The sequence below is a fragment of the Schistocerca piceifrons genome, chromosome 9 (assembly GCF_021461385.2).
Source record: "Schistocerca piceifrons isolate TAMUIC-IGC-003096 chromosome 9, iqSchPice1.1, whole genome shotgun sequence".
Lineage (NCBI taxonomy): Eukaryota > Metazoa > Arthropoda > Insecta > Orthoptera > Acrididae > Schistocerca > Schistocerca piceifrons.
In genome coordinates, this window is record NC_060146.1 from 137,554,688 (window position 1) to 137,567,068 (window position 12,381).

At 39.8% G+C, this 12,381-nt stretch overlaps 1 protein-coding gene across 1 annotated transcript in view; it reads left to right on the forward strand.

Moving 5' to 3' along the window:
• LOC124717212 (peroxidase-like) overlaps positions 1 to 12,381 on the forward strand; it is a 216,143-nt gene that overhangs the window by 155,520 nt on the left and 48,242 nt on the right. The window contains exon 6 of the mRNA XM_047243999.1: positions 2,359 to 2,549. Within this exon, the coding sequence (XP_047099955.1) occupies positions 2,359 to 2,549 (191 nt within the window). The remainder of the gene's footprint in view (positions 1 to 2,358; positions 2,550 to 12,381) is intronic.

Genomic DNA, 12,381 nt, shown 5'->3' on the forward strand with positions numbered 1-12,381 from the left:
GACTGAGCTTGGATTTCAGGTGGTTTTCCCCAGTTGCCTTGGTATGTGCTGGGCTTATTCCCAATCTTTGTATTAGAAACATAACACACAAGAATTTGAATATTTGTACCTTCAGAAAAAAGTAATACAATTCACAGAATGAGGGTGCATACCCTTGTGGTTACTAGCCACAGAATTAAAATGAAACTTTTCAAATCATGTATGGATCATAGCCAATCATCAGCAGACAGTTCCCATCATTCTTCCCTGAGGAACACCCATAGCTGTTCAGGCATCCTTGAATGGCTCACAGACAAGAATGATGTGTTGCCTTTTATCTGTTGGGAAGTCCTCAGTCCAGCTGCATACTCCTCATTCAACATATTTTTATATGAAGTCCTGGGGTGGTAATGAATCAAAATATTTTCTAAAGTCAAGAGTCAATGTCCCATGTGGGAGTATCAATCTTGCCACAGTCTCCAGAGACCCTCCACCACAAGAAAAGAAAAAACTTTGAACTGCGCAGAGGGAGAGTAGTGTAATCTGAGCCTTTGTCTCAGGCAGTTGCATGTATTTATGTTAGCTAATAAAGTTCATTAAGATGTATTCATAGCATTTGTTATTTGTGGTAGTTGGCCCATATTACGGCCCATATTATGATATACCCACACCTGTTATTGGTTATTCCCCTCAGAGTGCAATGTTATGACCTAATAACATTAAATTGTTCACTGTTCAGTTACTGCTAGAATTTCATTGTTTCAATAAATTTCACAGTTCATGATAGAGGCTTTCGTAAAGGATAAAGTCAATATGAAAGACCTTCACTTTTTTTTTGTTTTTGTTCAATAATGAGTGCATCCATGAATGACTGTCTGAAACCTCACAGGCTGAAATATTTATAGGTCATACAGAAAATATATTTTTTGCAATGCAGTTGTTATGCATAACTTTGGAGGCATCATAAATGTGTTACCAATCCTTAACAAATTAAACAAATTAAAAGTAACTACTGCAGAGTGGGTGGGGAGAGGGGCAGTACTGTTCATAATCCAAACTGCTACATATGAAACATGTAAAGATCATTACAGAATACTACTGACAACCTCATATTAACAACTCCCACTCTACCTCTTTTCATGGTTGTGTATATAGTCTAACCTGGGGCATATTTACATCAACACTTCCAAAATTATTTAAATAGTTTCAGGGGCAGTGGCAAGGGGGAGGGCTATGGGGGCTGTAGCCCCCCCTCTCCCCCCCCTCCCCCCCTCCAATGGAGTATCATATTACCTTGGATAAAATGACTTCAGAAATCTGTGAAAATATTTCTCCAACAGATTCAATCATTCTTTTTTATAATTATGTAGCAATATAGGTTGCAATGTATTTCAAACACATTTTAAGAAAAGAACAAGAGCGGCAAATAGCTTACTCTCTAAACCAATAAATATCATTTAACTTAAAATGGGCGTCTTATTATTTATTATACACAGTTTTTACCCTAAACTCCAAAACAGCTACCATAAAGTACTTTAAGCAACAAGCAACACCAAATTTTACCAATTTGTTGGTGGAGGACCCCAACTCTCCTTTTGTTAAGCTATATTCCATTCTCCCAAATCCCTTCCCCCCCCCTCCCCCTTGACCAACTTCTAGAATCACCCCTGAATAGTTTTATTTCATGGAGTAACTTTAGTTAATAGCATAATTAATGCACATGTTCTTGTAACTCTCCATAATTCATGTGCCTTTTCAACTAATGATATTAATTAATCAGCTCCTACTTTCCTGAAGTGCACATCATTAGTATTCAATATTATTTTTTATGTAATGAATCACATCTTTAAATTAAAATGACTTCAAGGTTGTTATATTACCAGGAAACCTAGTACTATGAATTAGTATACAAGTCAATGTTTCAGCAAAAATTAATTAGTGAGGTCAAAAAATTTTTAGAACTCATGGAACTATGAAATTTTAAATTTCAAATGACCCTGTAAAAGAAAATTTCCTCAGAAAAACTGAGGAATATTAAAGATTAGGAAAACACAGACTGTGAAGTAGTTTTGATATTTGTTAGATCATTGTTTTCTGAAATCAAATTTTAGAAAGAAATATAGATAGTATTTATTTACTCCAAGAAAGATGCCAAAGCCAGCAGAGATGCTTCATTTTGCCTTTGTTTAAATGCCATAAAAGTATTGTGGTGAGTATTTTCCAGGAGACACTACAATGGCAAACAAATAAGTAAATTGGAACTACAATAATAACTACACTACTATGGTAGCATTTAGTGGAATCTTCCATGTTGTGTTAACCCTGTATAAATTACATGTACTATAAATTTAAGAAAATGCTTTACATTCTTAACTGCAGATGGGCTTGGAATAGAGTGCTGCGCATATAATGGATCTCCTCTCCCCTGTAAGAACATCAGTATTGGCTGTTACCCAGCCAAGATACCAAAGGATGATACATACTACGCGGACAAAGGGGTAACGTGTATGAGTGTAGCGAGGTCAAGAAAGACTTACACTTTTGGAGGCATCTTAGGTCCAGCAGAGACAGTAAGTATTTAAGCAATCATTTGATGAGAAATATTACTAGTTTAGGAGAATTGCAGTTTATTCATCACATGAGAGACCTCTGAAAAACATTTGCTCTGTGTACAGGAGAAACATCATGTTCACAATATTTTTTATGCAAATAAAGACTAACGCAGCATTAAAATGTAATACCTAAGAATAAACAGCTTTATTTACTTAGAGGAACAAGTATCAAGTTTTATTGAATCAAATTTACCAGTTTGTCTTTCACGAATTTTTCCACTGATTAACAGAATTTCTCTATCAGTGAATCAGTGGACATAGCTCCATATGTACTAATGCATCCCAGTTCAATTATTATAGTCATAATTATCAATTATAACAATGTAAAATTATAAATATTTACAATTATTGTAAGCCTGCATTACTATATACTGGGGATTATGAGAGAATAGTTCAAGTTGGTGTGTGGAAGGTGTACAGTTTTCTTCATTTCTTTTGTCATATGTATGAGCAAAATGGTCTTGCTTGAATAATTCCAGCCACAAATACAGGATGATAACAATTCCATAAGCTTAAACGTATGGGCCAGTTAATACTTTTAGTTTTCTAAACAATGGGTGGCTGGTTCTGTCTAATGCATAAATCAGATATTCTGAAAAGTTTTTTTCTGTATTTTTAGTGTCTATATTGTATTTGCCAAATTCTTAAAAAGAAAAATAGACATTACCAAGTATGCCCCTCTCAGTTACAATGACAAGTTTAAGTGTTACAACCACAGCACCACAAGATTGGATCCCACCTGGTGGACTTGTGAGCACATCCTGCAGTGAGGAAAATACATAAGCAAAGCAGAAGCAAAGGGAGAATCACTGTTGTGATGTTGTGAACTGTAAATGAGAAATACACTGACATGAGCAAAGAATGGAAAATCCAAGATGGAATAGCGACATACAGTGAAGATGAGTTGCAGATAGACACAACAAAAAGAATGTCAAACAAGTAATCCTTCAGCCAGAAGGCCTCCTTGTGAATTAGATAACATATACACACACTCACACAAACACAACCTACACACACATGACCAGTGTCCCCGGCTGCTGAGGCTAGGCTGCACAGTCTTTTTAATTCTCTAATTTTCCACTCCCCCCCCCCCCCCTCCCCGCCCATACCCTCTCCCTGACCTCTGTGTAACCTCCTGACTGCACCTAGCTACTCTATCCTCTTTCCATATTGTTCCTGTATGCTATCACATGCAGCACTTTACCTACTGTCCCTCACCCCAGTCTATTATCTCTCCCCATCCCTGCCCCAGCGTTCTCCTTACCCCCACCACCTGGATTGCTTCTCCCATCATGCACAGCTGTTCACAGTCTGGCCTTGGCAGCCAGAGACAATGGCCATGCATGTGTGACTACCCTTTGCATGAGTGTTTGTGTGTATCAATGAGTCACTGTTGGAATCGGCTAACTCAAACAAATACCTGGGTGTAACACTTTGTAGGAATGATCACATATGTTCAGTCATGGATCAAGCAGCTGGTGGACTTTGGCTTACTGGTGGAAGTGCAATCAATTGACAAAAGAGCTTGCCTACAAATCACTCGTGCAACCACTTCTAGAATATTGCTCAGGTCTGTGGGGTCCATACGAGATAGGACTGGCAAAGAATGTTGAACATGTACAGAGAGGAGCAGCACGAATGGTCATATGTCAGCTTGATCCATGGGAGAGTGTTACAGAGATGCTGAAGGAATTGAATTGGAAGACTCTTGAAGATAGATGTAAATTTTTCCGAGAAAGTAAATTAACAAAGTTTCAAGAACCAGCTTTAAATGATTACTCTAGGAATTTACTACAACCCCCTATATGTCACTCACATAGAGATTGTGAAGATAAGATTAGAATAATTACTGCATGCACAGAGGTATTCAAGCAATCATCCTTCTCGTGCTCCATATGTGAGTGGAATAAGAAGAAACCTTAATAACTGGTACTATGGGATGTACCCTTTGTCGTTCACCTCACGGTGGTTTCCCAAGTATAGATGTAGATGTGGATGTTGGTGTAGATGCTTATTTTCCAGTCCAGAAGAAGGCATTTTGGCCAAAAGTGTAATGTTTGATGGTCTTTTTGTTGCACCTATTTGTGACAATGTCATATACTGGCAAGCAACTTTAACAAAGTGCAGATTGTTATGGCTTGATGCGTGGCAGTATCTTGGAAATGGCTGGTCTTCTGTTTGTGTTCTGCCATTGTGAATATCTATGGAAAGTAGCTGAAGAATGGTGAAACTGTATGTGACAGGGTTTTGGACATCTGTGCCTCATCACAGAATGCAGAGGTAGATGCTTGGCCACTCTGTAAAGTAGGATAGGCAGTAGTTTGTGGCAGATTAAAGCCCAAAATACAATACGGGTTCAGGTGCAACTGTTTTGTAACACACTGTTTAATAGACAATGTTGAAAATGGGACTTCTCAGCAGACACCCCCCACATGTTACTGTTGATGTGATGACATAATCAATTATGACAGCAATGAGCACAGGATCATCGAAATTGGACCCAGAATCATAGGAAATGTGAGGGGTAATCAAAAAGTTCCCAGAGATTTATTGTAACCATTTTGTTGCCCCTCATATTAGTCTGATCTAACTAATTATTCTTACCAACTCTGCAATAATATGCTTAATGCTTTTTGTTTATTTACAGTTAAGAATGTATGGTGATTTCTTGGCATGATGTTGCAGTTTGAGCAAAGAGTGAACATCAATTTAATGTACAGATTGGAGAAATCTGCTGCAGAGACTTTGTTAGCATTGCAGACAGTTTACGGGATTCTGCATTAAAGAAAACAGCCATTTACAAGTGGTTTCCAAGATTTTGGGATTGGGAGGAATCACTGGAGGAGAAGCACCACATTGGAAGACCTGCAGCCTTCAGAAACAAATAATTGGTGAAGCAAGTGCAACAGTTAATCAGATCAGACTGATGACTGATTATGAAGAAGTTGGCACAAGAAGTCCAGAGCTCTCATGAATCCATTAATGCCATCCTATCATATTATTTGGAGATGAAATGTCTTAGTTCAAACTTTGTCTCATGGAAGCTGACTCCAGATAAAAAGGAAATTCTTTTGTTGGATGTGGCCGAATGTTTTGAAAAAAGTATTCTGACATTTCTTAAGACAATCGTCAATGGTGATGAGCCCTGGGTGTTTGCATACAAGCCAGAGCCCAAAGAATATCAGACAATGTAATTTTCTCAACCAAAGAAAGTACACCATATCAAATCCAAAACAAAAGTGACACTCATTGCAGTTTTTGATGGTGAAGGTGTTGTGTATTCTGAATTTGTACCTGCTGTAAAATCTCTTAACAACCCTTTCCACATGCCAATTTTGAAATCACTGAGAGAGACAATCGACTGAAAATGTCCCATGAAATGGCAAGGAGGATGTACACTGCATCATGACAGTGTTTCCTGCTTGCAGAAATGAACATTCCACTCCTGTACCAGCCACCCTACTAACCAGATTTAATATCTGCAGGTGCCTGACTCTTCCCCAAGATCAAAAAGGGCCTCAAAGGTAACCATTTTCCCACCACAGAAGACATCAAAACCAACAAAACAGCTGAACTTTGGAAAACATGGCTTCCATCATTGTTTCCAGCAGTACTAAGAATGGTGGAATAAGTGTTTGTGTTCTGAAGGAGCCTACTTTCAAGGGAATTAAGTAAATATGTACCTTTATTGTGGCAGTAAATGCACTACTGGCCATTAAAATAACTACACCGCGAAAATGACGTGCTACAGACGCCAAATTTAACTGACAGGAAGAAGATGCTGTGATATGCAAATGATTAGCCTTTCAGAGCCTTCACACAAGGTTGGCACTGGTGGCGACACCTACAATGTGCTGACATGAGGAAAGTTTCCAACCGATGTCTCATACACAAACGGCAGTTGACCAGCGTTGCCTGGTGAAACGTTGTTGTGATGCCTCGTGTAAGGAGGAGAAATGCGTACCGTCACATTTCCGACTTTGATAAAGGTTGGATTGTAGCCTATCGCGATTGCGGTTTATCGTATCAGGACATTGCTGCTCGTGTCAGTCGAGATCCAATTACTGTTAGCAGAATATGAAATTGGTGGATTCAGGAGGGTAATATGGAATGCCATGCTGGATACCAATGGCCTCGTATCACTAGCAGTCGAGATGACAGGCATCTTATCTGCATGGCTGTAACGGATCGTGCAGCCACATCTCGATCCCCGAGTCAACAGATGGGGACATTTGCAAGACAACAACCATCAGCACAAACAGTTCGATGACATTTGCAGCAACATGGACTATCAGCTCGGAGACCATGGCTGCGGTTACCCTTGACGCTGCATCACAGACATGAGTGCCTGCAATGGTGTACTCAATGACGAACCTGAGTCCACGAATGGCAAAAAATCATTTTTTCGGATGAATCCAGATTCTGTTTACAGCATCACGATGGTTGCATCCGTGTTTGGCAACATCCCAGAGAACGCATATTGGAAGCGTGTGTTCGTCATCACCATACTGGTGTATCACCCAGTGTGATGGTATGGGGTGCCATTGGTTACACGTCTTGGTCATCTCTTGTTCGCATTGATGGCTCTTTGAACAGTGGATGTTACATTTCAGATGTGTTACGACCCGTGGCTCTACCCTTCATTCGATCCCTGCGAAACCCTACATTTCAGCAGGATAATGCACGACCACATGTTGCAGGTCCTGTACGGGCCTTTCTGGATACAGAAAATGTTTGACTGCTGCCCTGGCCAGCACATTCTCCAGGTCTCTGACCAACTGAAAACGTCTGGTTAATTGTGGGCGAGCAACTGGCTTGTCACAATACGCCAGTCACTACTCATGATGAACTGTGGTATCGTGTTAAAGCTGCATGGGCAGCTGTACCTGTACACGCCATCCGAGCTCTGTTTGACTCAATGCCCAGGCGAATCAAGGCCGTTATTATGGCCAGAGGTGGTTGTTCTGAGTACTGATTTCTCAGGATCTATGCACCCAAATTGCGTGAAAATGTAATCACATGTCAGTTGTAGTATAATATATTTTTCCAATAATTACCCGTTTTTCATCTCCATTTCTTCTTGGTGTGGCATTTTTAATTGCCAGTAGTGTAGTTACAACAAAATTCTGGAAACTTTCTGACTGCCCCATTGTATGTCACCTGGTTGGATGAATTGTGTTTCTTGGCACACCAGGTTGCTAGTCTGTTCCCGATGTGCCATTATCAAGGCAAGTGGTGCTGAATACATGTTCTGTGTTATGAAAACAGGCTGATGGAGACAATATTATGCAGTGGGGACTTCCAAATGGGTTTCCATGGGACCTGTGATGGTAACTGGAGGCACCATGATAGCTGTGAACTGTGTGAACATTATTGCAGACCACATGCAATACCTTCATGCTTGGTTTCTTTTCTGATGGCAATGACACATTTCATCATAGGTTGTTTGCAGATGATATTGTTGTTTATCATCTAGTAAAGTCATCAGGAAAAACCAATTGCAAAACTATTTAGATTAGATATCTGCATGGCGCAAAAATTGGCAACTGACCCTAAATAATAAAAAGGGTGAGGTCACCTCATGAGTGCTAAAAGGAATCCATCAAATTTCAGTCATGTGGTAAATTAATAAAATAGATGTAGAGATAGATCTCTCTGCCCACAAGTTGTGAGGCCATAATTAATGGCAGATGCATGACCTGAAAACAAACAATCGGTGTCATATACATCCATAACTCCACCAATGCCTTTTCCACTCAATGTCACATAGAATTGCTGCAGTTTTGCTTTTCAGTGGTGGAAAACCAGACTATCAAGCAGGTCGTTACAATGTTTTGACATCTCTATAAGTGGAAACATAAAATGTAGGAAAGGGAAGGAAAGCAAAGTAATGGGTGGGGAATCATGACAACTATGTGCACACTTACATCTACATCTACGTAGATACTCCACAAGTTACCACACAGTGCATGACAAAGAGTACCCTGTAGTATTACTAGTTATTTTCCTGTTCCTCGTTTCTTATCTCCGTGGTCCTTATGTGCAATGTACGTTCACGGCAGTACAATCATTTGGCAATCAGTTTCAAATGCTGGTTCTCTAAATTTTATCAGTAGTGTTCCTGAAAAAGAATGCCACCTTCTCTCCAGGGATTCCCGTTTGAGTTCCCAAAGTAGCTCAGTAACACTCACATACTGTTCAAACCTACCACTAAAAAATTTATTAGCCCAGCTCTGAGTTGCTTCAATGTCCTACTTGAGTCTGACCTGGTACAGATCCCAAACACTTGAGCAGCATTCTATATGCAGGCACAAAAACAAAACAAACAAACAATATCTGAACCAGTCTTGAATGCCCACTGGTGCTGACTTACTGCTGTGTCATCCTCAGCCCTCAGGTATTACCAGGTACAGATACAGAAGTACATGTGGTCAGCACACCACTCTCCCAGCTGTTGTCAGTTTTTGTGACTGGTGCTACTACTTCTCACTCAAGTAGCTCCTCAATTGGACAGATGGACTACATTTTCCTAAAATTCTCCCAATAAACTGAAGTCAACCATTTCTTTCCCTACCATAGTCCATACATCCTCATTCCATTGCATATCATTTTCCAACTTTATTCTCAGATATTTAAATGATGTGACTGTGCCAAAAAGTACACTATTAATGATGTATCTGAATGTTACAAGTTTTTTTCCTTGCACATCTGCATTAACTTGCATTTTCCCACATTTAGAGCTACCTGAAATTTTTTCTGGACTGGCAATTGAACCCCAGTTTACCACTTCTCATGAGCACCTGCATTAACCATTACAGCCATCTGAACACGGTAAATTTCCAACTTACCATCTGCTTCAATGCAGCATCCCTCGTCCACTAAACTCTCTACCCACAAACCTTGATTCTTGTAAGAGCTCAGACAACATTTGTGCATTTACACTGAAACAAATGTCAGGGAGCCATTAGCCTATTTTTCAAAATTTGTATATTTGAGTATTTGAGTGGTGTCTGTTCCATCAGACAGCACCTAGTCACCAGAATTTCCCCACCCATCTTCACCCTTTCCTTCCCTTCCCTATTTTTAATGTTTACATGTATGTGCCAGCCATGTCATCACAGATGATGTTTGTTCTGTTGGACATGTCTGACAGAACATAAATCACTCAGATATATAAATTTTGAAAAAGAAAAGGGTAATTGCTCCTTGAAATTTGTTTCAGCACAAATGCACAAATGTCATTCAAAATCCTATGAGAATCAAGTAGGGAGTTTAATGGGTGAGGGATGCTCCAGTGCAGCATGCAATGACATGAAAATTTGAGTCAGTCAGGGACTGTGTCCAGATGGTCAAAGTGGTTAAGGCAACTGTTCAAGAGAAGCAGCAAATCCAGGTTGGAGTCCCAATGTGGCACATATTTTCAACTTTCGCCACTGTATTACCAAAACGTCCTGTTTGGCTAGCTGTCACAATTTCCCACCCATCCTTTCCCTTTGTTTCACTTCACATTTACATGTATGTACCAGTCGTGCTATTACAAGTGATGCTGTTCTGTCAGGCGTATCTAACAGAACAGACACCAGTCAGATGTACATGTCCCTCTCCCATTGTCTATAAATAAATTAAATCCTAAGAATTTGATGGAGTCAGTTTGTCTTGGCTATCATTAGTAATCTTAACTGGGTCAAATTTTGACTGTTTGGTTGTGAACTGCATCATCATCTGGGTTACATGTATGTTCATACTCAACTCATCTCATTGAGATGAGATTTCTAAACTACTGAGAGTATTGATCATAAGGTCACAAGGCTTTTCTGCATCCTTATTTTCAACTAACACAAATCATCAGCAAACAGAGCTGATTGGAAGCTGATACTTACCATTAAATCATTCACATTGAACAGAAAGAGGAATGGGTCTAGTATGGAACCTAGTGAGATACACTGAAATATTGTTTTCCAGTCATACCAGGGCTTAATTTTTGTCAGAATGTGCTGAAATGCCTTTCTGGCACATCCCAGAAAATTTTTCTTTAATTTGCTGGAACAAGTCAGCTCTGAAGATTTGAAATAGTATACGTGTATTAAATCACAACATAACAATAATTTCCCATTTTGCCAGCATCAGTGACATGACAATGGGTAACCAATTTACTCCATGAAGTTTCAGGATAGCAGCGAGATAACATTGACTTCCTGCCACAATATTTCAGCCATCTTTAGGCGAGTATATTGGACTGGAGGCTGCTAGTTCATATTGCTACCTTTATACAAAAAACAGGCACGAAGATACATGTGCAAAAGTAGCTGCTACATGAGTGACCTCTATCAAGTTATGCACCCTCTTCAAATATTGCTCCATCTGTGGCATGGAGGTGCATGCATAATGTGATACTACATGTGCACTCTCTGTCAAAATGTGCACTCATGGAGTTAAAATTCAGATGTCAAAATTAATAAAAGCAAATGTCATTAGATATGCCTTTGGTCACAAAATGTTTACTTTCTGATGGAAGTAAAGAAATCAGTGGGTCCCTTCCTTATTTGAAAGCCACCATCATGATAAATATGATTTTGCATTGAACATCTCTCCACTGATTCCTTAATAACTGAATCCTAATACTACTGGCTTGTGCCTATATACACTGACAGATAAAAACATTGTAACACCAGGAAGGAATAGTGCGACATTAATGGAAGTTGGTAAACATGTTTCTACAGTTGAAAAATGATGTGTATTCAAATCCCACGCCAGTCACATCAGAGTGGCTGTTTCTTCTGCAATACTGCAGAAAGACTTGGTAGGAATGTAGCCACTGTACATTATTGCTGATAATGGTGGTTACAAGAACATATAGTCACAAGAAGACCTGGCTCCAGTCGGCCACATAACACTACCAAGAGGAAAGACTGACATGTTGTATACGCCTCTGGTGCATCGTACTGCACCTACAGCAGCAATTTGAGTAGCAGTTTACACCACAGCTAAACAATGAACCATTACAAATTGGTTACTTCAAGGACAGCTCCATGCCAGACAATAAATTCCACTGATCCCAAACTGCCGCCATTTTTTATTTTAGTGGTGTCAAGCAAGAGCTCATTGCCGGACAGGGTGGAGGTCTGTTGTGTTTTCTGATGAAAGCTGAGTCTTCCTCGGTGCTAGTGATGGCCATGTTTTTATTAAAAAGAGGCCTGTTGAGGGCTTGCAACAAACATGCCTGCATGCTAGACACACTAGACCTACACCTGGCGTTATGGTCTGGGGTGCAACTTTGTACGACAGCAGGAGGAGGACTCTCACAGTTATCCCACACACTGTGACTGCTAACTTGTATGTCAGTCTGGTGATTCAGCTATTCGGCTTGTTGTGCAGCTGTTCATAAAAAGTATTCCAGAGGACGTCTTCCAACAGGATAACACGTGCTCACATACTGCTGTTGTGATCCAACATGCTCTACAGAGAGTTGACATATTGCCTTGGCCTGTTCAATCACCAGGTATGTCAATTGAGCACATAGGGGTCATCATCAGACGACAACTCCAGCATCATCCACAAACAGCATTAACCATCCCTGTACTGGCCAACAAGTGCATTTTTGCATGCTTGCATGTAACATACTGCTGGTTACACCAGTTGTTAATGACCAGCATTCCCCATTTTCGATGGCTTCTCTCACAATTACATTAACCTGTGATCTTGCAGTTTTAATCACTTAAATATGTTACCCAGAAAAATGTATTCCCGATATTTCATAACTCTACATCAATTATTTTTTGTTGCTGTACTT